At 53.5% G+C, this 23,114-nt stretch overlaps 10 protein-coding genes across 10 annotated transcripts; 5 read left to right on the top strand and 5 right to left on the bottom strand.

The window, feature by feature from the left end:
• Nucleotides 1-248: 248 nt before the first annotated feature.
• BROUX77_004287 (uncharacterized protein) lies at nt 249-4,767 on the bottom strand (the record flags this gene model as incomplete). Its single annotated transcript, XM_073749032.1, has 2 exons — nt 249-4,327; nt 4,395-4,767. 2 exons carry the CDS (start codon nt 4,765-4,767, stop codon nt 249-251), a joined length of 4,452 nt encoding a protein of 1,483 aa, XP_073604744.1.
• Nucleotides 4,768-5,607: 840 nt separating this feature from the next.
• BROUX77_004286 (uncharacterized protein) lies at nt 5,608-6,977 on the bottom strand (the record flags this gene model as incomplete). Its single annotated transcript, XM_073749031.1, has 2 exons — nt 5,608-6,904; nt 6,958-6,977. 2 exons carry the CDS (start codon nt 6,975-6,977, stop codon nt 5,608-5,610), a joined length of 1,317 nt encoding a protein of 438 aa, XP_073604743.1.
• A 540-nt stretch (nt 6,978-7,517) lies between these two features.
• Nucleotides 7,518-9,598, top strand: BROUX77_004285 (uncharacterized protein; the record flags this gene model as incomplete). The annotated part of the gene is made up of 3 exons (XM_073749030.1): nt 7,518-7,652; nt 7,715-8,621; nt 8,682-9,598. The coding sequence occupies 3 exons, from the start codon at nt 7,518-7,520 to the stop codon at nt 9,596-9,598; spliced, it is 1,959 nt and encodes a 652-aa protein (XP_073604742.1).
• A 542-nt stretch (nt 9,599-10,140) lies between these two features.
• BROUX77_004284 (uncharacterized protein) lies at nt 10,141-10,926 on the top strand (the record flags this gene model as incomplete). Its single annotated transcript, XM_073749029.1, has 2 exons — nt 10,141-10,417; nt 10,514-10,926. The coding sequence occupies 2 exons, from the start codon at nt 10,141-10,143 to the stop codon at nt 10,924-10,926; spliced, it is 690 nt and encodes a 229-aa protein (XP_073604741.1).
• Nucleotides 10,927-11,344: 418 nt separating this feature from the next.
• On the top strand, nt 11,345-12,824 carry BROUX77_004283 (uncharacterized protein; the record flags this gene model as incomplete). Its single annotated transcript, XM_073749028.1, has 2 exons — nt 11,345-11,823; nt 11,909-12,824. The coding sequence occupies 2 exons, from the start codon at nt 11,345-11,347 to the stop codon at nt 12,822-12,824; spliced, it is 1,395 nt and encodes a 464-aa protein (XP_073604740.1).
• A 1,137-nt stretch (nt 12,825-13,961) lies between these two features.
• Nucleotides 13,962-14,890, bottom strand: BROUX77_004282 (uncharacterized protein; the record flags this gene model as incomplete). Its single annotated transcript, XM_073749027.1, has 2 exons — nt 13,962-14,356; nt 14,470-14,890. 2 exons carry the CDS (start codon nt 14,888-14,890, stop codon nt 13,962-13,964), a joined length of 816 nt encoding a protein of 271 aa, XP_073604739.1.
• Nucleotides 14,891-15,101: 211 nt separating this feature from the next.
• BROUX77_004281 (uncharacterized protein) lies at nt 15,102-16,291 on the bottom strand (the record flags this gene model as incomplete). Its single annotated transcript, XM_073749026.1, has 3 exons — nt 15,102-15,814; nt 15,873-16,041; nt 16,133-16,291. 3 exons carry the CDS (start codon nt 16,289-16,291, stop codon nt 15,102-15,104), a joined length of 1,041 nt encoding a protein of 346 aa, XP_073604738.1.
• Nucleotides 16,292-17,107: 816 nt separating this feature from the next.
• Nucleotides 17,108-20,216, top strand: BROUX77_004280 (uncharacterized protein; the record flags this gene model as incomplete). The annotated part of the gene is made up of 8 exons (XM_073749025.1): nt 17,108-17,232; nt 17,334-17,456; nt 17,572-17,921; nt 17,980-18,608; nt 18,672-18,796; nt 18,908-19,235; nt 19,306-19,486; nt 19,564-20,216. 8 exons carry the CDS (start codon nt 17,108-17,110, stop codon nt 20,214-20,216), a joined length of 2,514 nt encoding a protein of 837 aa, XP_073604737.1.
• Nucleotides 20,217-20,342: 126 nt separating this feature from the next.
• Nucleotides 20,343-21,524, bottom strand: BROUX77_004279 (uncharacterized protein; the record flags this gene model as incomplete). The annotated part of the gene is made up of 2 exons (XM_073749024.1): nt 20,343-20,738; nt 20,799-21,524. The coding sequence occupies 2 exons, from the start codon at nt 21,522-21,524 to the stop codon at nt 20,343-20,345; spliced, it is 1,122 nt and encodes a 373-aa protein (XP_073604736.1).
• A 577-nt stretch (nt 21,525-22,101) lies between these two features.
• Nucleotides 22,102-22,884, top strand: BROUX77_004278 (uncharacterized protein; the record flags this gene model as incomplete). The annotated part of the gene is made up of 3 exons (XM_073749023.1): nt 22,102-22,135; nt 22,211-22,355; nt 22,416-22,884. 3 exons carry the CDS (start codon nt 22,102-22,104, stop codon nt 22,882-22,884), a joined length of 648 nt encoding a protein of 215 aa, XP_073604735.1.
• Nucleotides 22,885-23,114: the final 230 nt, after the last annotated feature.

The following is a 23,114-nucleotide window of genomic DNA, read 5'->3' as shown; positions in this document are numbered from 1 at the left end:
ACAATCCTTGACTCCGCTAGTTATCGACTTTGGGTATTCTTCGGGTATACAACCCTTGATATAGTTAGTTATTCGTATAAATACACTCTGTTAGACTCTAGGTATTAGAATCAATGAAACCAAGGTATGATGCAATCAAAAAAGAAAAAGAAAAGAAAAACGCCCTCGCTTTGATGTTCTTGGACGCCGGACACGACACCATCTCATCCTCTACCTCCGCCCCCCCCCCCCCTTCCCTGCCCAATTGGCTAATACCGGCCCGGTGTTTGGCTTTGGAGCCGCGACGTTTCATCGTGCAGCCAGTCTGCGCCATCTTCCATTTCCGAGCGCATAGCACGCAGCTCCATGCGCATCTTCTGCGCCTCCAGCAAGATGCGCTTGGTTGCCGACATTGGCTCGCTCTGCGGCGGCGTTGACATTGGGTCTAGCCCGCTGCAGCCGTCGCTGTTGTTGTCGGGTTCCGCCGGACCCAGTGCTTCGTCGGCTGACCGCTTGCGGTGGTGCGTGTCGGCAATGAGCATGTCAACGGCTCTCCCGGAGGGCACGCGCATAGGCGAAACAGCGGCCCGACTCGTGTCGGCAACAGACGTGGAGCGCGGTGTAGTGGGCAGCAGAGCCTTGGCGCGTGAAATACGCATGTCGATATCAAGGTCGGCAGCTGCGGCGGACACGCGGCGTGGGCGGGTGGTTGGGCCCAAGCCGCAGGAACCTAGTTCTGTATACCGCTTCTTCTGGTAGAGCACTTGGTGCGCCAGATGGTCGGGCAGAATGGAGCCGTTGGGCATGGTGGTTAGGCCCATAGCCTTGAGGCGCCAGCGATCCGAGACTTTGCTGACTCGTTTATCAAGACTTTCCACCGGCGGTGTGGAAAATTGTGAGCGGCCGAACTGCGATGATGAGAAAGACGCACTAGGCATAGAACGACGGAGTGAAGCGGAGCGGGATAGTGCATATTGCTCCATAATCGACTGTGTCTTGCCCCCCACTGAAAAGGTTGACGCGACAGACTCTGATCGCTGGGACTGCGGCATCGCTTGGACAGCCATTGATGTTGGGCCTTTCGCCCTGCGTTTGGCTTTCTTCGACTTTGGTGCTGAGTAGGCATCTGGGGCATCAGGGACACTCCATACCGAGCCAACGTCATCCTCTTGAATTATGGCCCCTCTGTCATGACCATATTCAGACATGCCCAGTGAGCCATTAATCTTCATCAAGTTCCGTTTGCTCCTCTCAGCGACTTCATAGAACATGCGAACATTTTCGTTCTCATCAATACCAAGCTCCGACTTGCGTTTCAGAGCCGCTTCTGCTCTCTGCCTCTCTCTCCGCTGGGCTTGTTGGTGGGCCCGAAGCTGGTCGCGGCCAGACCTGCGAATGGCCTCTAGTCGTCGTTCACGCGCAATGAATCTCCAACGTTGCAAATATCGCAGACTCAGGTTGTATCTACGGAGCTTGATGGCTTTCGCAAGATCTTCGGCTGCCTCGGCCTCTTCTTTCCTTCTCTCTTCTTCCTCGATAAATTCTTGGAATGTGTTTTTGACAATCTCTTCTGTCATATATAAATAAAACTGTTGCAGCAGGCCGTCATCACCAAGCGTATACCATTTCGTTAATCCATCTATCACTGCCGACCTGTCAACCTTTGCTTTGGCTATAGGGGTTATGGAAGACCCAGAGAAAAGAGCGAGCTTGGAGCCTGGGTTGAGATCTATTATAGACGGCGTTGGGGGTTGTACAGTAGTAGGGGTGCTTGGTGCCAGATTTACAGGCAATACCGGAGCTTGCAGGATGGATGACTGCATCGTCGGCTTAGAGAGTGTATTAGAGAAAGGACCTGGTACTGATGCTGATGACAGTTCTGGTCCTAGACTTAGTGCTGGGGCATTAAAAACCGAAGCCGCTGTTGTAGTCAAGGGGGTTTTCACAAATGCAGCTTCGGTGGGCTTTGCTTCAGATGTAAAGGAAAACGAAGGAGCAGGAGGAGGAGCTGCTGTTGTAGTCGCAGCCTCAAATGAAAGTGATGGTGCAGCTGAGACTGGCGCGGATGGTAAAACCGTGGCTGGAGTAGTGGCTGCGGAAGAGGTCGGCGGCATGAAGCTCGGTGCCGTTGAGGTTCCCGTAATCGGCGTAGAAGCTGGAGCAGAAAACCCCGATGTGGTTGCACCAGTTCCTGTTAACGAAAACTTTGCAGTAGCAGAGGCTGGCTTTTCGACTAACGCCGATGGGACTGATACGGCAGGTGTTGCCGCGCTGGCAAAGTTGAACGATGGCGGAACGCCAATAGGTTGGCTGGGGGTTGACGAGAAGATCGAAGTTGATGTTGGTGCGGCATTGGTCTTATTGGTTGCAAACATGGACTTCAGAGTAGCCTGTGGCTGACTACTTGCCGTACCGGTGCCATTTTGACCAGCCCCAAAAGGGTTTGCTAGCTGTAATGCATTACCGATTGAGGGAGCACTGGACGTCTGGCTGCCGGCCGGAGGTGCGAATGTGGAAGAGGGTGCACTGGGGGTAGCGCCAAAGAGCGGAGGAGCCGCTAACGCAGCTGCAGGCTTGAATGCAGGGGCACTGAGGCTAGTAGAAGAAGATGCGGGCGTCTTGAATGAGGAAAAGGCGTTGTTGGTCTTGGAGGTAGACAAGCTACTGCTGCCATTGGGAATTGTTTTCTTGGCATTGACGACAGGCGCCTCAAAGACAGCGTTCCGGATGATGTGTGGCAGAGGTAACGAGCCACGCTTCTTATCGACCATGGTTCGGGAGAATGTGTTCTTAAGACGTGGATGGTCCAGATCTTGGCCGTACTGCGCAACTAGAACTCTGTCATCAGTGATGGCAGCCTCAGCAGCATCGGGGGTGAAGGTCAGCCCGTGCAACTCGACAAACTCGACACACTCGTCAACAGTATCGAAGCGCAGGTGCTTGTTGATATCGGCGGCCGTGATGTCCTTGGCAAAGCCTCGCGGCCGTGCGAACGCCTTGTTGAGGCCGCGGAGCACAGCTCGACGGTACCGGCCAAAATGGATTTCGGCGAAGCAGGCCATTGTGAATGAAACGTCCGGGCTTGAGACAATGTCGAAAAAGCTGCAAAAGGGCGCTGCAACTGAGCCGACGCCAACTCTGATGGGGCCTTTGGGATCGCGCGGTGATTTGAGCGACTGGAAGATCGAGAGGGCAGTTTGTATGATGGGAGAGTCTATTAGCGCAGCAATGTTCCATTCGGACTCGAGCACGTCAAGGATGTTAGTATCGAATGCTCTGAGCACTAGGTAATACGCGCGGAATTCGGCTTCGTTCTTGCAAACAATGCCCTGGTTCCGGCAATCGTCGTAGGCATAAATCAGCGAAAGTAGCGACTTTCCCAGCTGCTCGACTTCCTGCTGCTCGGAGAAGTCCTCGGGGGCCACGCCGGGTCGTGACAGGATGTGGAGAGCCGTAACGTGAAAACGGGTCAGTGTCTCCAAGCAGTAGATCTGGTCGAGCATTTCGTCCTTGTTCATGCTGGAGAAAAAGGCAAAGTCGCGACGGATGGCTCGGGTACGGTCCCACAGGAAGCCGTGCGTGTTGGGCAGGTTATCCTCAGTCTTCATCAGGTCATCGAGTAGGTAGTCGAGGGTCCGGCGAATGCACGCCACAGAGCGCACATCCATTGGCAACGGTGCTTCTTGGCCGGCGGCTGATCTGGCCAGCTTCTTGACCATGATTTCGAGCTGAGCGAAAGATGTTTGCGGGTTTTTCTCAGCCATTTTCACATCGTGTTCTGTTATTCTGAGGACCTTTTCGTACTCGGGACACATGTCTTCACACACGCCCTTGAACTCAATGGCTTCCGACAGTTTGCGCCTCGTATCGGGATCGTCAATGAGGCCGTTTTTGATGAGACTCGCGCGGGCTCGGTCCCGGTACGTCTTGAACTGTTCGCGGAAAGTCGCCATGTAACCTTTGTTTGCAGGATCGCCTGGGTTTTGAGGCCATTTCGGAGGGTATATTTTGTCGGCCATGAGCTGGCGATGTATTCTGCTTGCGTAGGAGTTGCCGATATCCATCGGCTCGGCATTGTGGCCCAGTTGAATATGAGGCAGCGGAGCCTTGAGCTTCGGCGCAGGCGGCGGATATTGCGAAGAGGCACCGGAGCTAAAAGCGGGTCGAGACCCTGACGGGAAGTAACTGTTCGATTGCTGTTGTTGGGGCGCGGTAGAAGTTCTGCTTTGGCCCCAATTGCTCTTGGTGCCAAAGGCGGTGCCGTCACCGGTTGCGGGCGCACCAAAGGTCGCACCCAAATTGGAAGCCTGCGCGCCCAAAGAGGCAGGGAAAGAGGGCTTACTAAAGGCTGTGTTGGTGGGTGGGTTAGTCTCAGGCGTTGTACATGGCGCGTTGTTTTTCAATAGAAGTTGTACCTCCGGAGGCTGTGGGTGCTGAGGAGGGAGCTGGCGGAGCCCCGAAAGACGATTGCTGGCCAAAGGCTGGGGCAGCTGAGCTTTGGGTGGTGGCGCCGGCGCCCGCCGCAAGGAACGGATTTGACGACGGCGATGCAGGCGGTAGTTTGGACTGGAAGGGGTTGCTGGAGGCGGCACCACCCAGCGAAGTCGCGCTGCCAAAGGGATTACTCGGCGCATCGGGGACCTGGGATTCGCCGGGCTTGAACGGGTTGCTGGCAGCGGCAAAAGCCGGAGCGCCGCCAAGAGCTGCCGGTTGGCCAAACGGTGACTGCGACGATGCCACGGCCTGTGCCGGGAGGGCGCCAAAGCCGTTGCCCGCGAACGTTGCCATCGTCGCTAGCGGAAGCAAGGCTCATGGGCCGTCGGCGGTGTGGAGGGAGGCGATGCGACGAGGCGAGGGGGAGGGAGGCGGATTAAATCGGTATAAATCAAGAGGAGATAAATCAAATGATAGCCGGAAATGACTAAACGCCAGTCGTGATGGACGCGGGCGCGGGCGGGTTTTAATGTCGGTGAATGTCGTGATGGTTATTGCTGCTCTGAAGGCCTCACGACAAGGCCGGTCAGATAAAAGAGAGCAAGACTGTGGGCGCGATTCGCGGCGGGAATAAATAATTCAAAGAAGGGATCGAGCCAATCAAGCCTGTTTCAGAAATCGTAGCTACAAAAATGCAGGTTGAGCCCGCCCAGCCAGACAAGAAAAAAATCTCCAGGCGCGCAGGGCGTCAAGGGAAGCTTGTCGATCTTCGCGAGGCAGCGCAAGCTAGACGAGCAGGGACAAGGCTGCGACCAGGGTTAGACCATTGGGTTAGGGTTTGTGCCTACTGGGAGTGAAAACCAACCCTTACAGACACATTTTCATCTCACCTAACTCTTGTGTCACACACAACAATTTCACAAGGGAATGCATAATTCACCAGTTACAAGTACCTTCATTTTTTTATCAGTCTGAACTAGCATTTCCAAACAAACGTCAAATCTGCTTTGTCTCTTTGTAATATCTGCCATTACTGCTGCTGTTGTAAATCATATGGCTGCTGAAAACCTTCTACCCCACCGAGTCTTTCAAAAAAAGACAAAGAAAAACGCCAGGACTCCTGCCACTAAATGCCCAAAACATGTACTTTTGTATGCTGCGTACTGCTGCCACAGCTCATGGGCTATGCCCTTCTCAGTTCCGGCCCCGCAGGTGAGCTGGGCCCAGGCTGCGCCGTAGCTCGTCCAGTCGCGCCACACCTTCCTGCTGCCGCATCTTCTTCTGCTGTTTCTTGTTGACACCCTTGGGCCGTACTTCATGGCCGCCAAGGAACTCATCTAGGATGTCGTCAAAGTCCTGGCGGACATCTCCTTGCACCGTCGAGACGGAAGACATGGCTGACATCTCCGACATGGATACATTGTCGTCAATTCCATCCCAGTTCTGAAACTCCTTGTTCTGCAGCACTTCGTAGCGTCTGTCCAGAAGCTCGAGCTGCTCGGTACGCACCAGCACCGATGATGACATGGACGTCATGGACGGTGTTGACAGTGCGCCCTTTCTGCGCTTACGGTTGCCGCCGTTCGTCGTAGCTGTCCATGTAGACGCTTGCATTTCGGATGGCTGGAAAGTGACCTTTTTCTTCTCCTTCTGGTCCTTCTTGAACTGCTTAAAGTCTTCGAGCCAGTCGCTCGACGCCGCAGGGGGGATGGCTCCATCGTTCTCATCGATCGAGACAAGTTGGGGAACTTCATCGTCATCATCATCATCGTCCTTAATGGCAGGGCCAGCGCTATCCTTGTACTCTTGGGTAGGCTTGGCAGTACCGTCAGACTCATAGCCCTCCTCGTCACCAAAAATCTCGTCGTAGGTCTCATCAAATTCGTATTCGTCCAGTTCCTCGGCGCTCTTGGTCAGGTCTTGGAACAAATCTTCATCTTCACCATCAACGTACGCATCGTCCTCTAGAGCCTCCAGGACCTCACGCAGACGCGGATCCATGTCAGGCTGGAAGCCGGCAATTGCATCAGGCACACTCTGCTGGTTTTGGTAGTTGATGGGCTGTAGATTTTGAGACGGTAGAATAGACTTGTCCAGCCTTTCCAATGGCTGCTGCTCCTGGATACTCATCTGTCTAATGGCATCCTCGAGATTCATCTTCTTCTTGACCTTGTTGGCGTCGGGCTTGTCGGCCTCAATGAAGACGGCCTCACCGGCGCCGGTACCCAGCTCGCGCATGTGCTGCATATAATCGTAGTCGCTGTCATCGTAGTAGATACCATGGTTGGCAGCCTCTCCTTCATTTTCGCGGACACGAGCGGCTGAGCCCAGCAACGATGTCAGGTCGCCCAGTGTCGTGCCGACGGACTCAGCCGAGGGGTCAGGTGTTTGGACGGGGTTAAGCACCATGCCCGGGGCGCTCTCATCGTGAATCAGTGGATCATTCTGTGGGCGGTAGACGAGCTGGAAGTGCGTCGCATTTTTCTTGTCACTGGCCAGAAGTTAGATGGCGGGGCAGTCTGAGGCGAGGGGTTGTACACTTACATCCACTTGCCCTTGGCCATGATTGCGGTAGATTAGGGTATCCAGAAAAAGAGGCAAAGTAAAAGTGAGCGGTAGATTTTAGTGGCACAAATGGCAATGAAAGCAAGTCTAGCTTGGCCGTCTTCTTGATTTTGCTGCTTCGCGACTGCGGCTCAAGTCTGAATTTTCCACTGAAAATTTCGGAGGGGCACTTGTACCACGGTACATGCAGTCCGTTATCGCTACAGTGCGGACAGTGCTATCGTCAGAAATAACACCGTGTAATCGCACATAAGGTTGGCCATCGCAAACAGTGTGCACACAGTGTAGGGCTCGACTCACTATGACATCAAGGAGCAGAAAATTGCCCCTCACAGTCAATTTATCAGCGGCTACAGGAAAACATTGACGACACCACAGACACACCAACAACCCCCGTCGCAACAATTTCTTGATCACCAGTCTCGGGCAGCTGTTGTGAATAAAATAATTACGAGTAAAATCGCTCTTGCGACTGAAAACCCGATCCCAGCTTTTACCATAACCACTCCCACCTCGATTCCACATCTCCGTCGCCCATCATGCCTCAGGCTAGATCTAAGGCCAACGTCGGCCTCGGCAATGCCTTGATGAAGGATCGCTTTGGCAAAGGCAAAGGCTCAGACCGTCGTCGCACTTCAGCTGTTACTCGTATCAACCACGCCACTGGTGAAGAGGTATGGATCATGTCTACTCTACTGCCTTGGACCCTCCATCTCACTAACTCTTCTACCTGCAGTATCTGGTCAATGACAAGCAAGAGGCCTCATGGGTTAAGATGCGCTCTGTCACTGAGCAGGGCGCTCTTGATGAGTTTTTAGCCACGGCTGAGCTGGCTGGCACCGACTTCACCGCCGAGAAGATGACTAGTGTAAAGATCATTCACACCGACCAAAAGAACCCTTACTTGCTATCTGCCACCGAAGAGCGCCAGGTTCTCGGCAAACACAAAACCTTCCAGGCCAGCCTTACTGTGCCGCGGAGACCGAAATGGGACAAAACCACAACCCCCGAGGAGCTCGACCGCCTCGAGAAGGCTGCTTTCCTAGACTGGCGCCGCGGCCTGGCTGAGGTGCAAGAGAACAACGACCTGCTTTTGACGCCGTTTGAGAGAAATCTTGAAGTGTGGCGACAACTGTGGCGTGTTATTGAGCGTTCCGATATTATCGTTCAAATTGTTGATGCGCGAAACCCGCTTCTCTTCCGCTCGAGCGATCTTGATGTTTACGTCAAGGACATTGACCCAAAGAAGGAGAACCTCCTCCTTATTAACAAGGCTGACATGATGACCGACGCCCAGAGACGTTCTTGGGCTTCGCATCTTAAGGAAGCTGGTATTGCCTACCGCTTTTTCTCTGCGCATCTGGCCAAGGAACAGCTGGAGGCCGAGGAGCAGGAAGAGGAGCTTGTTGAATCAAGTGCCGAAGAAGAGGAAGATGAGCCGACAGAGGAAAAAACAGAGGGTGCCTCAGAATCTACACAAGATGGCGAGTCTTCACAGGATACTGCCACTCAAAATCCAGTTGAGACGCCTGCCGAGCCCCCCGCTGAGGATGATGGAGCTGTCCCTGACGATGAGGATATCCGTATTCTGACAGTCCATGAACTGGAGGACATTCTACTGAGCTACACTCCCAAAAATCTTGGTAAGCAACCATGATTCATTTACCCAGATACAAACCCACTACTAACATTAAAACCTTCAGATCGCAAGCTGCAAGTTGGTCTGGTCGGGTACCCCAACGTCGGTAAATCGTCCACTATTAACGCCCTTATTGGTGCCAAGAAGGTGTCCGTCTCATCGACGCCTGGTAAAACCAAGCACTTCCAAACCATCCATCTCTCGGAACGCGTTGTTCTGTGCGATTGCCCAGGTCTCGTGTTTCCCAACTTTGCCTTCACCAAGGGTGACCTTGTGTGTAATGGAGTCCTGCCGATCGACCAGCTGCGTGAATACACCGGCCCCATGTCTTTGGTCGTCCAGAGAATACCGCAGCCTTTCCTCGAGGCCATTTACGGTATCCAGATTAAGACGCGCCCTGTCGAGGAGGGTGGCACGGGCTTCCCGACAGCGTCGGAGCTGCTAGTTGCTTACGCCAAGGCCCGTGGCTTCCAAACGCAAGGTCTTGGTCAGCCCGACGAGTCACGTGCGGCGCGTTACATCCTCAAGGATTACGTCAATGGCAAACTGATGTTCTGCCAGCCGCCACCGGGCTCCATCGACCCTAAAGAGTTCAACCGTGAGCTCTACGACGACCTTCACCTGCCCGACCGGCGCCGTGCAGCCCTTGCACAGCAGCTTGACACAATGTCCATTGCCGACACCGACGCCGTCAGCCTGGCCTACGCTGGTGGCCTTCCGACAAGCCACAAAGCGCAAAAGCTTGACAAGGGGTTCTTTGCCAGCAATGGACGCGGCGGAAGCCATGTCTCGAGACCCTTCAATTATCAGTACTCGCAGCAGGCCAAGGAGACTGGCGCCAGTAAGCAGCTAACGGGCCGCAAAGCACGGCAAATGGCTGTCCTAGAGGGCACGGTGGATGTCAAAGCTTCCAAGAAACACTTCAAGGGAAACCCGAAGGGCGGAAAGGGTAAGAACAGACAGAACTACAACGATGACTAGATTCAAAAGCCAGGCGCATGTTCTAGATGAGCATGGGGATCATGTTATGCAGATCGGACAAAAAATGAGAATGTGAATTGGTTATGATTGAAGTTATAGTACTACTCCCTTGCATGTGACTACACGGTAATATCAGCATAATGAATTCTCTCCATCTCTGGGAGCATCGGCTAGATATTCATGGGAAAACAAGAAAGATGCATGGACTCACTCAAAGGGCGTGGAGAGACGGGCAGCCGCGGTAGACGCCGTTCGTCTCATATCGCACAAGGATTCTGGGCTGGCAAGTACCGACACCGCTTATTCTAGCTGCACAGATACAAGACCCACAAAAAAGCGCCGAAAAGGCTTTTTTGCCAGCTTATGATCGGCAGCGCTCTGATTCGCCGCTTGGCCGCCGACGTCCCGCTGTGACGCTACGAAGCCGTGACTCTGCGACGCTGCGACGCTGTGATATCGCTTTTTCTCTTATTCGCCCCGACCATCACTGTCCGCCAGGAGCCCCCGCTTGCCCGCCGCTCCCCCCGAAAGTCCACCTCGCCATGGCTTCCTCCGCTCCGGCGCCCCGCTGGGCCGCCCTCTCCCGCGACACCAACGAGACCAGCATCCAGTTGGCCCTCAACCTCGACGGCGGCGACTTTCCGCCCAACACCGATTCCCGGCTGCTTGACGCTAGCAAGCAGAGCCATGCAGCCCAGAGCAACAAGTCGCAGACCATCAGCATCAACACCGGCATCGGCTTCCTCGATCACATGCTGCATGCGCTCAGTAAGCACGCTGGCTGGAGCATGGTCCTCGCCTGCAAAGGCGATCTACACAGTACGTCGTAGCATATTGTGCTATCCGAGCTTTGTCCCGGCCAAGGTCAACTCTTTCAGCCGTCCAAGTCAGCCAGTCTCGCTAACCCCCTGCTAGTTGATGACCATCACACGGCCGAGGATGTTTGCATCGCGCTCGGCTACGCCTTCCACCAGGCTCTCGGCTCGGCCGCCGGCATCGCGCGCTTCGGCTCAGCATACTGCCCACTTGATGAGGCGCTTTCGCGCGCTGTCGTCGACATCTCGAACCGGCCGCACAGCGTCATCGATCTGGGCCTTAAGCGCGAGATGATTGGCAACCTGTCGTGCGAGATGATCCCCCACTGCATGCAGAGCTTCGCCCAGGGCGCCCGCATCACGTTGCACGTGCACTGCCTGCACGGCGAAAACGACCATCACCGTGCCGAGAGCGCCTTCAAAGCTTTGGCCGTGGCTATCCGTACCGCCATCACGCGCATCAAGGGCAAGGAGGACGAGATTCCGAGCACAAAGGGCACGCTAAGTGCATGATGCAAATATAGAGGACGAGATATAGATGGTGTATATAATGGAAAACGAGCGTGTCTTTGTGAAGCCTACTGTGTCTGATAAACGGGTCTATAACCCCAGAGAGCCCTTGCTATCGTCCTCTGGGCAGCTTCTACTCTTCGTCGTCTCTACACCACCACCCACCTCCAGGCAACCAAGGTTTGATACGGCCAAATGTCACTCTTCCGCCCTTGCCGTGACTCAGTTCTCTTCTCCGGCCGGCCGCCGTCTTCCGCTGATAAGATAACGCGTCATTGTTCCTGTCCTCTATTGGCCAATGACCGTTCAGCCCCACATTTCTACCAGAAGCTGTGAAGCTCTCTGAGTTCGAGTTCACAGACTTCAGACTTCAGGTCACACACTCTTGTTCGTCTTCTCATTCTGCCCTCCATCGGCCAAAATGATATCCGCCGTGTGCTCCGCCCGGTTCCCTTCGACCGCCACCGCCGCCTGGCGCCAGTCCGTTCGCTGCTACTCGGCGCCGGTCGGCAACGCCATCCCGGCCGCCAAGAAAAAGTACGTGCCCACTAGCGGCACATATCCCAAGGGCTTTCTGGCTTCCGGCATCATTGTCGGCGTGAAGCCCAAAAACACCACCAAGCCCGACTTGGCGCTGATCTCGTCAACTTCGCCTTGTGCTGCTGCTGCCGTGTTCACCAAGAACAAGTTCCAGGCTGCACCTGTCACCTTCAGTCGTGACCTGTTGGCCAAGAAGAGCAACACAGGCATTCACAGCGTGTTGATTAACTCGGGCTGCGCCAATGCAGTGACCGGCAAGGGGGGCCTGGAGGATGCCCGCCTGATGAGTCAGGCGGCGGATGCGGCCGCGGGAGGCGCTGAAGGCACACTAGTCATGAGCACAGGAGTAATTGGCCAGAGGTGAGTAGCACACAGAATTTCAAAAACTCCGTCCAGCTCTCGTTCTCAACAAAAGACTAACCTGCCCTACATCTCCGCGCCAAAGACTTCCAATCACCAAGATTGTCAGCAACGTGCCAGCCGCCCACAGCAAGCTTGGTGCCGATCACGAGCACTGGCTTGCCGCTGCCCGCGCCATCTGCACCACAGACACCTTCCCCAAGTTGATCTCCAAGTCCTTCACGCTGCCATCAGCGCCTGGTATTCAGTACAGCCTGGCCGGCATGACCAAGGGTGCAGGCATGATCCATCCCAACATGGCAACCATGCTAGGTGTCATGGCCACTGACGCCCCTGTGGCGCCCGAGCTCATTAAGCCGTTGCTCCGATATGCTGCCGACCGGTCATTCAATAGCATTACCATTGATGGCGACACATCGACCAACGACACCGTGGCTTTCCTCGCTAACGGTGCCGCTGGCGGTCCCACTGTCTCCTCGACTACGTCGGCCGACTATCTGGCCCTGCGTGACGTGGTTGTCGCCTTCTCGGCTGAGCTTGCCCAACTGATTGTGCGCGATGGTGAGGGCGCTACCAAATTCGTGACTATAAACGTCGTAGATGCTGCCAGTGAGGCTGCCGCGCGGACTGTTGCTAGCGCCATTGCGCGCTCGCCGCTCGTCAAGACGGCGCTGTACGGCAAGGACGCTAACTGGGGTCGTATTCTCTGTGCCACGGGCTACGCACTGGTCAGCGAGCCAGGCGACCCAGAGACTCCTGTCGAGGCCATTGTGCCTGAAAACACGAGTGTGTCGTTTGTACCGACTGATGGCTCGGCTGAGCTCAAGTTGCTTGTCGATGGTGAGCCTGAGACGGTTGATGAGAAGCGCGCTGCGGAGATTCTAGAGGCTGAGGATCTTGAGATCCGCGTCCGCCTGGGCACTGGCTCTGCAAAGGCGACGTATTGGACGTGCGATTACAGCCACGAATACATCACGATCAATGGTGACTACCGGACATAATGGCAAGTACTCTACCCCAGGAGGCAGCCCCATACTATACCAGGTAGCATATAGTAACTCCGTTGATTTCGTTGATGTCAGGTTTTTTAAGCGCAGCCTTTTTTTTCATCAAGCACAATATTTGTTTTTCAAAAATGTAGATAAAGGGAGACATCAAATAACGATAAAACTAAGATCTTTGAGAAAGAAGTGAGAAACAAATCAGACAATACGTACTTTGTCATCAGTCACGGATATTCTTCAACTTTTATAACAAAACACAACACCAAGAAACTCCAGGACATGGTAACTCATGACTACTTGAAGGTTACTACAATACACTAGACGCTGAACCAACTATCATCGTGAAGCCCTTCGTCCTCTTTACGTTTTCACGAACTAGTCCAGACGGTTAGCCGAAGGAAGAGAGATATATTCAGACTAGCCTCCCAGGGCTCTTGTCCGCCTTGTGGCACAGGGCCCATTCTATTTCGTCTACAGAGTCCTAGGATCCGACGGTTCTCGATTCCCCGATTCTATGTACAGAGCCGGGCTTTTTCAGCGTCTTCAAGTGTCGTGGTCCGCCTTTCCGTCTCCATGAGACCAATGTCTTCGGCATCGGCCACTTCCATACATCTCCCAACAGTCATATCTTCTGCTTCGGAGGCAGCTATGTCCTCGTTGTTCACCCACTCTACATCCGTGTTACTACTGTCTTTATGGTTTGAGCCGAGCGAGAAGAAAGTTTCCATCAGACTTGACTGTATTGAACCTACACAAATCACTTGGATCAAATGACGCTGGATTGGTAACCGGGGAAATATTTGGATGTCCTCCGCTCGACACGCCCATCGTTTCTGTGTGTTCGGGATGGCGCACCATCCCCAAGCCCCGAAGAACCAGTAGTCCACACTCCGCTATGAGCAAAAGAAAACAAGTAAAAAAAAAAAAAATCGGTTTAGCGAGCTCCGGCAGCTTATAATCGGATACAGAGGACGTATCTAACATCATTAGGCCCTATGGCGCAACGGTAGCGCGTTTGACTCCAGATCAAAAGGTTATCCATTCAAATCGGGTTGGGGTCAATGAGAATTCACTTTTTGTTACTATCTTGAAGATAGCCCGGCATACCGCGTACGCTCCTCTCTTTTTGCCTGTCTACTCGCGCGGCGGGCTCAGCGGTCTGTTGAAGCCGCCCACGCGGTTCATGTACTGCCGATATTGCGATTTCTTCTCCTTGCTCACTCCACCAGCATTATTGCCGGCAACCTTCTTGTTCTTTGTAGTGCCGAACCCCCCAAAACCCAACATGGCTTGCATCGCGTCCATGCCATCACCGTCCACATCAATCTCAAGCTCCTCTTCCTCTTCATCGTCTACCGCACCCGCCTTGGTGGTCGCAGGCTCCGCGGAGTCCCGGTGGCTGCTGGTACTGCCATTGGTGCCGTTCATGCGGAATGACATCGGCGCCGTTTGCTCAGGCTTTGTTCGCGTGGGCAGTGCATCGGGCCGGTCCATGGGTGATGCTGAACGGCGCACATTCGACTGTGAAGCTGTAAAGAGAGAGACGGTCAATATAATTTCTTTGTCTTACCCATATACATACAAAGCATAACAGACCACCAGTCTAACTGTCTAGCTATGATGGGGGGGACTCTGTACATACCTTGGTCACCTCGACGGCGCGGCGACGCAACACTGTCGCGCGTGTCGCGCGTGTCGCGCGTTTCACGATCGTGCTCTCTGTCTCTGTCTCTGTCGCGCCCACCATCGCGATGACTGCTCCCGCGATCGCGTGAGCGCGAGCGATACCGCCTCTGCCCACCGTGTTGGTGGTCGTCGTTGGGGCGACGGCTGCTCCTGTGGCCATCTCTGTCCCTCTCCCTGTCGCGATCTCTGTTTCGGTCTCCTCCCCTTTCGCGCTCTTTACCTCTGTCTCTTTCTCTTTCTCGGTCTCTATCCCGGTCTCGTCGTCCGTCTCGGTCACGAACATCGCTACGCCGTCCTGTGTGGCGCTCCGAGTCGTCCCACATGCTGCTGCTGTCGGGTCTGCGCGAGCGGCGGTATGAAGAATCGCGGTCGGCCATTGTCGAGAGTGGCTGAAATCGGGGCTGATAAATAAAATGAGATGAATCAAATCAGCAAGGTGTTTTTGGCCGCGAGCCCGCAGAAAGTAACAAAAAACAACGTAATAGCAAGCGACGATCGCAAAGAATATTCTAGAGACAAGATCGCTACTGAGTGCCATTAAAAGTGGATTCATTGTCCTTGTCTTTTGTAACCCTACCGAACCCTAATCTATATTTCATCTTCCTCGTCATCAAAGTCATCCTCCCTGCCCATCTCATACAAGATACGCCCGCCCTCACCACCGCCGACGTCTGTCTGTGCATCAAAGTACGGCAACACAATCTCCTCGCGATCGCGCTTTTGCTTGTCGGTTAGTCCTAGACTAAACGTCGACTGCGGAACCTCTGCATTTGGCGCATCTCCATGCTCATCCTTGCCCTGCGCTAGCAACGGATAGTCATCACGCAGCATCAGCGCTGCTAATCCAACTGCCGCACGAGGATCAGACACGTCGCGGGGGCACAGCACAAACGTTTCCGCAACCTGGCGGCCGCTCTTACGCCGCAGTTCCATGGCAACCACGGCACTGCGGGACGGGCCCATTGCGGCGCTGGCGCTGCCACGCAGCCCTAGCAGAACGCCTTCTTTGCCCTCCCGCAGACCAATCTCGGGGTCAAGCTGGGCACGCGCACGTGCCGCAGCGCAGTCTACTTCGTGCGCAAGTGGACGCAGGCGAAGAATAGCGGTAGCCAGGTGGGCTAGCACGGCGAGCGGGTGCGGCGCGTATTCGTTGTGGGTGGGTGGCAGATGTGTAGGCGTATCGACATGATGAACAGCGATTAGCGAGGCAGTAGGAGCAATCAAGCTAGATAGAAAATTCACAATGGCAGTAGCATCTGTGTTGATGACAGCGTTGAGCGAATCAATAATAACAACAGCACCTGTTCAAATGTTAGATTAGGGCCATGGTTGAAGCGATTGTTTCAAGGAGAAGCCTACGAGGTTGTGTCTTTGATCTCACTGCTGCTTTGTCAATGGCTGGATAGTGCACGGTGATTTGAGGCCGTAGCGCAGCTAACTTGCGGCCCCAAGCAGGTACAAACACATGAGCATACGCAGGCTTCTTAAAGGTTGTAAAGGAAACAAAGATGACCTTAGCCTGAGATATCTACACGATGTGTTAGCAGAAGAACTGGTCGACGAAGGGCCAACAATGCTATGGAACTACAATAGTAGATGTAGGCGAGGCTCAAATATACCTTTGCACGAGCTGCAAACTCACATAGCAGCGGCGCTGCTGGCTGCTCCAAGCTATCTTCGATAATAGTCAGTGGGCTTGCGCCGTCGCGCAGGTTCAGCAGCTTCTGCAGGAGCAGCAGGCTCTTGGATCGATGGTGCTCTTTGGCCGAGGGCGCCATGGCTCCAGCAGTCAGGCAGGAAGTGAAGCAGTGGAATTTAAGATTGAGCACCAGAAACTATGTAACACGCTGGGGAGACTTTGATGTAGCTAGGCTAAGGTGTGTGGGTAGCTAGAGGAAGTGGAAGGGTGGATTGCCGTTGAAGTTATCTCATCATCAGTGTATGACAAGAAGTTGAAGTGGTGGGGTTGTGAAAACCCTAGCGACAGGATGAACGACTTAGGGTTCTTGGTATCTTGCACATCATACTACTTGCAGCACTGAAAAGTATGCAATTATATTCATGAATACATGGCTCCATTTGTTGACCTCGAGAAGATCTTTGCGTCAATCAACTAGCTACACTTTTTAATTCATGGAATATTTGTGGTCAAGTCATACACCTTCATTTACACCAGCAACTTGACCGAGCGCTATACATAAAGATTTCGGACTTAATGTCCGAACCTAGGCCTTCAAAGCGGACTATAAAGTGTTAGGGTTCATTAACCCAGGATGCGAGTGACCTCGGAGCAATCCTCCGAAGGACTTTTCTTTTTGTTTGTTTAATTTTTATGCTTTTCTTTTGTTTTTTCTCATGCGTTTTCATCTCTCAGCGAGCAGAACGCAATTGAAGTCTCTAGCCGCTCTTTTTTTTTCTTTTTTCATTTTTCGGTAGCGGCTAGCGAAGAAAACAAAAGAAAGTGAAACAAAGAAAACATCGGGAGCACCTCTCCGGTGGTACTACAGTCCTGGCCGCCGCCCTTCACCCCCCGGACACCCTGCCGACTCGTTCTTCTGCGGCTTCAATTAAAAATTTACCCAAGTCCTCTGGCCATGGCTCCCTCTCAGCCGCAAGCGCACTCGGCGCGGCCCGAGGAAGCTACTAGTACCACAGGCCCGGCAGCCGGCAGCGGCATCTCGAAGTCGCCAAGCCGCACTCGGGATGCCAGTTTTACTGCGTGCGTTGTGTCTCACGCTGTTCTCATTATACCTTGTTGATTTTTTTGTTCACTTGTATACTTACTATATGCGCTGTGACACTAACACCCTGACCTGACAGATGTCTAACATGCCGCTCAAAAAAAGTCAAGTGTTCCGGCGGCAGCCCCTGTCAGTACTGCAACAAGCGCGGGCTAAACTGCCAGGCCACAGCACCGGGCCAGCGCCGGGCGTATTCTGTAACGTATGTGTGTCTTGTATTTCGCGGGCCTGAACCGAGGTCCTGCCCAGGATTGAGCCCGGAAACAAGTCTCAGATTTCTCTCACTTCGGGTAGTCGGCTAACATCTCCGACCGCAGTCGCATCCAGGAATTGGAAAGTAGACTGGCAGAGTATGAGAGATCCATCTCCATCCCGCCATCACTGCCGGCCGGGCCCCAGCCCCGACCGCCGTCGCTTCCATTATCACAGCCTGCGTCCCAGCCTCCTTCTCAGTCTGCGTCCCAGTCGCAGTCGCAATCGCAGTCTCGAGCCCAGTCTCGGCCACAGTCCCAGTCTCGGACTCCAGTTCAATCACAGGCTCATACGCCACACACCACCCATGCCCACCTCCCTGTTCAGACTCCTTCTCGGCAGCCAAGCAAGCGCAATCCGCTGCTGGCTGAAGTTGATAAGGAATGCTCCTCGAGGAATGATTCTCCAGATTCAAGTAAGAAGTGCCCCTCGCCCAGTAGCAACAGCCCTCACAACTAACATCCATGACTTAGCTATTTTTGCCGACGCTGCTCTGAGTTCAAGCCACACATTTGGTTCGCGACTTGAAAACATCTTCAATCGTCGTTCCACAGCCTCTTACGGTGCTACCGACAGCAGCACCGGTATCAGTGGGCCTTGTGGTTCATACAGCGGGGGCCCTATGACGCCGTCGAGTTCGGCCATGAATAGCGCAAGCGATGCCGCCCATGGACCACGGCGACCGCCTGGTTTCCCCGTTCTTCCCAGCGAACAGGAAGCCTTCCATCTCCTGGATGTGACCATGTTGCACCTATGCCACATCCAGCATCACTTTGATGCACGTTTATTTGCTGATAAGTTGGGAACATTTTATAGCTCGCCGCCGCCACTAGATCCAAACTACTACACGTCGCCATGGATTGTGGAGTTGCTGTTGTTGTTGGCTGTCGGAAAGTTGTTGGCCGGCACCTTTGAATATGAAGACGAACATGGCCGTACCATCTCGGAGGAGTTACCCGGGGCCGAGATGTTTCGCTATGCGCATGCGAACTTGCCAAACCTTAGTCATATGCTGGGTCTGGAAGCCCTTGGAGTTGAGCTATTGGCATTGACGGCCATGTATCTGCAAAATTCAGGACGCAAGGAAGAAGCCTATGTATATGTAAGCCCCTAGAAGAGTGAGAGTAAATGCGCGAACAGGTAGACAAACTAACGGCCCACATAGATCAGCACCGCCTTGAGGTTGTGTCTGACTCATGGATATCACATGGCATCCACCAAGAAACCAATATTGCCAAGCGAACGTACACACATCAACCGATTGTGGTGGACGGTGTACATGCAGGAGAGGTAAGAGCGACCCTTGCAGACGAGAAGCCCGAAGATGGAGGCAAGAGACCTGTCGCATTACACGTGAATAGAGGGACGAATATGAAGAAAGAAAAACTAATCCTTTCGTAGACGAGTTGCTGCTGCGACTGGTAATTTCTCTAGCATTGCCGATGAAGCTATTGAAACGCCATTGCCACGTAGCGCACCCGGATTCTTCCATCCCGGCGCTCTGAGCACAACTATCAAGATTGCACGCGTGACGGGTCACATCATGCGAGTGCTATATGGCCCTGGCCTGCGCACCGAAGAACAATTTGTGCCAAACGTGCAGGAGATTGTGCGTCAACTGTACGATATCTCCAAGGAGATTCCTGCCGACTTGATGGCCGAGTATCATGGTGTAGACCCTGATGTGTCATTCCGCACTGTGGCGAGTTTGCATCTGATGCTGTACCATGTAAGAGATCTTTGCCACCCAACAATACCCCAGACCACGGACACTGTGCTAATTGGTGTTTACCATATAGACCATCATCCTGACTATCAGACCCATTTTGTTGCATGTTGCTCAGTTGATCCTCAGTGGTCGGGGGCTTAAGCCTGAGCAACTCACGACTTCGCCGCTGGGGAAGCTATCCCGTACATGCACTGAAGCGGCACGGCGGTCACTGCGAGTGTTGGTTGCGCTGCAGAAGCGTGATATGATGTGTATGTGTGCCTCCAGTCTTTTACGCCTTGTGTTTTCTTTTGTCATAGATACTCCATTGCTAACCTTGGAGTCGCAGTATCATTTGGCTTTTTTGATTCTGATGCTCTCTTCTCTGTTGGTTTCATTCTTATCTTGGCAGCTGTGCTGGATTCTCAAGAGCCAGGCGCGCGGGTCAATCAGTCGCCCGGCCTGGACGATGCTATTGGCGTAATGGAGCACATTGCATCACGGGGCAATCGCAGCGCGCTCGAGCGCACCGAAGCCGTCAAGCGAATCTGGTTCAAAGTATCTGAGTATCTTGAGGGGCAACAAGTGCAGAATGCAGATGGATCAGAAAGCTCAAAGGCAAGTCAGACCGAGAGTACCGATATGTCTGATCAGACTGCTACCGGTTTGCCTGTCGGAACAGCAGCGGCTATAGCCCCGAATGCAGCGCCGGCCAATGGTATGACATATGATGACCTTCAGCAACAGCAACAGCAACAACCGCAACAAGGCGTTGAACCCTTCTTCCAGGAAATGCCAATCCACACCGACCTTCTTCACGATATATCGCATTTGTGGCAGGCTCCAGTTGATTTAGGGCAGACAGGTGTTCCGGAGCATCCGAACATGACTATTGACGACCGTTCATACTTTTCTCTGTATATGGATCAAGACTGGACGCTGGTAGGTGAGGGAGAGACCGACTTTGCTGAGCTGAGTCGACAAATTCTCGAGTGGAGTTGAGAGGACACAGGGACAGAAGGGTGTCAGAAAATAAGATGGCGAGAAGGGGGAAGAAAGGGAAAAGAACTTGAAAATAGACGACGAAAAGGCAAATCCCCGAGATAGACCATAGACCATCACCATAGACTACAATTTCTGCTTAGCCTCGGCCTTTGTCTCCGGCGCATCAACGGTGGTGCCGGCCCCACTCCGTGACGCACTTTGCATTTCCACATCCACGCCCCAATCGAGATTCACCTTGTCTTCAAGGGCCTTGTCATAGTAGCCTTCGATGCGCCGGCGATGTGCTGCCCAAGCATCCTCTAGCCATAAAGGATTGTGGCGACCGAGGTGGATATTTTCTTGATACCGTGCCACGTCATAGCGAAATGTGTTGTTGCTACGAAGGGCAGCGGCACAGGGCCGCTTGGATCCATCTGGCTGTATGGTAAGGTACCTATCTCCACCGGGGAACAGGCTCAGAATCTTGTCTCGGCTTGCCTGCGGAAGACAATCCCATGAAGCCTCTAGCAGAAGGATTTCCTAGGAAAAGGGTTAGAAAAAGGGTAAATGTTAAACGCAGCATACGGTAAACCGACGCACTCTGAGGTTAGCTTTAATTAGTGGCGATCGCATCGATGTAACAACACTATCGGCAGACCAAGCATTTCTTCGCTTCACCGGTGTTGACTTTTTCTGAGCTTTGTTCCCGGACCTCCCATCTAATGCGGGTAGGTTTTGTGGTGACGTCACTGGTAGCAAGTCCTCTTCATCTACGATGTCGTCACGCCCGTGATGGTCAAGAAGTTGAATCGACTTTGCAGCTCGGCGTGCTGATGCCCTACGTAGCCCAGGCGATATGGGCGACAGCTGACTGGGCGATATGGGCGGTTGGAGAGTGGTTGTCTTTGTGGAGCGGCGTGAGGTACAAGATCTTGAAGGGGTTTGTTTGGGATTGTTGCAAGGGGTGATATCACCAAACTTTGGCTGCGATGGTGGCGAGCTGGGCACCAAATAAGGGTCGCCAAGAATACGCTGTTTCAGCACAGGGACTGTTACCAAGGTTGATGAAAGGGCCCCGGAGGTAGTTGTGGAGTTTTCAGTGAATAACTGCCTGTTCGTGTCGGCATTTTGTGTTGCTTGCGATGGACCAGCAGCTGCGTCAAAATGGCATGATCGAATCTTGGCAGGCCGCTCAAAGAGACTGACGGGATCTTCTGGCTCAACGCGTCTCTTCTTGAGCGCGGCGCCAGACCGTGATGCGACCGGTGACGACCACGTGGGTCTCTCCGGCGTGGATCCGAGCGACGAGAGCGGCGATGACGACATTTTGAAATCGCGCTGCGGTGGCGGCGGCAGCGGCGGCGGCAGCGATGGGACAGAGAAGAAGTTGATGGATAAAAAAGACAGAAAAACAAGAGCAAAGTATAATGCTTCCGGGTGAAAACTTCACGTGCGACTTTACCTGCGTTTAAGGTTGTGTTCCTGCCACTTTCGAGAACTAGTTATTTCCCCAGTAGCACCTTCGATAAGCTTGTGATAAGGCTGCAGCTGTCGCCACACTAGCCCAAGCTCTGTCTTGCGCAGGGGCGCCACATACCTGTGGCTGAATCCCCTGTGCACCATGAAGGAAGCTCGACGACAACCAGGAGAAGAATCTCGTTATTTTTTCTAGTTATTCATGCTGATGTTGTTTGTTTGCGCTGCCTGCACTTGATGTTGCTTGTGATTATTTTGCTACTGCCTTGATTTGATTTTACAACATTGGGTACTACCACGGTCACCCTCAAATATTACTGCTACGCCCAACTCCGCCGTCGTCCCGTCGTCCACATCGGCTTTACGTGTCCTTGCTTGATCACCACATCAAGCCTTCTGCCCTCCGACTTCCACATCCCCCACCGCCATGATTCGCTCAACACAAATATCCCGCCTCGATGGTGCGCCTTTCCTCCAACTCTCAAGCCCCCACTCATGTCTGCCTGCCACTAATCCACTCCCACCTTCGTATCTAGGCCTCATGCTTTGCGCCTCAGTTGACGACGATGCCACCGCCACCCAACTGACCGAAGTAAAGAATCAGGTTAAGCAGGTGCTCCGCAAGCTGACCCGCAATTCGGAAGCACAAGCAAGCATCGACTCCGGAGACTTGAGCATCCAGTAGGCACTCGACTTTCACCCACGCCCACCACCCAGTAGCCACTAACCTTTATCCCCCAGCTACATGATCGAGAGCGACATCGTCTTCCTCACCATTTGCTCACATTCATACCCGCGCAAGCTCGCCTTCACATATCTTGCCGACATCGCGCGCGAATTTACGACTACATACCCAGCGCACCAGGTCCTCTCGCCGTCGCTGCGGCCGTATGCCTTTATGGAGTTCGACACCTTCATTTCGCGCACGCGGGATACCTTCTCGGACGCACGCGCTTCGCAGAATCTCGACAAGGTCAATGACGAGCTGCGCGATGTCACAAAAGTCATGCACAAGAACATCGAAGACCTGCTCTACCGCGGCGACAGCCTCGAGAAGATGGGTGAGCTCAGCTCACGCCTCAGAGATGACAGCAAAAAGTACCGCAGGGCTGCGGTACGCATCAACTGGGAACTAATGCTGAAGCAGTACGGACCATTTGCCGGGCTGGGCTTTATCATTCTACTGTTCATTTATCTGCGGTTCTTCTAAAGTTCGCGTTTCCCTCTGGCCGCCCTCATCCTCCCAAAATACATCGCCGCTTATTTCCATCTCCACATACTCATTCTCCTCCTTCCCCCTTCACATGTTCTGTTCTAAACGATAAACCTACTTCACATCACATGTAGCAAATATTATTCAATGCTCATATTATGCGGAGAAGTAAAAAGGCTAAACTAAAATCGTAACTGTCATGACAAGTAGCGACAGAGGGAAGAAAA

The sequence above is a fragment of the Berkeleyomyces rouxiae genome (genome assembly GCF_048999995.1).
Source record: "Berkeleyomyces rouxiae strain 22BRR77 chromosome Unknown BrBRR77_ptg000004l, whole genome shotgun sequence".
In the NCBI taxonomy this organism is placed as follows: domain Eukaryota; kingdom Fungi; phylum Ascomycota; class Sordariomycetes; order Microascales; family Ceratocystidaceae; genus Berkeleyomyces; species Berkeleyomyces rouxiae.
Note: the sequence above shows the minus strand (reverse complement) of the source record. Positions and strands in the feature narration are given on the sequence as shown.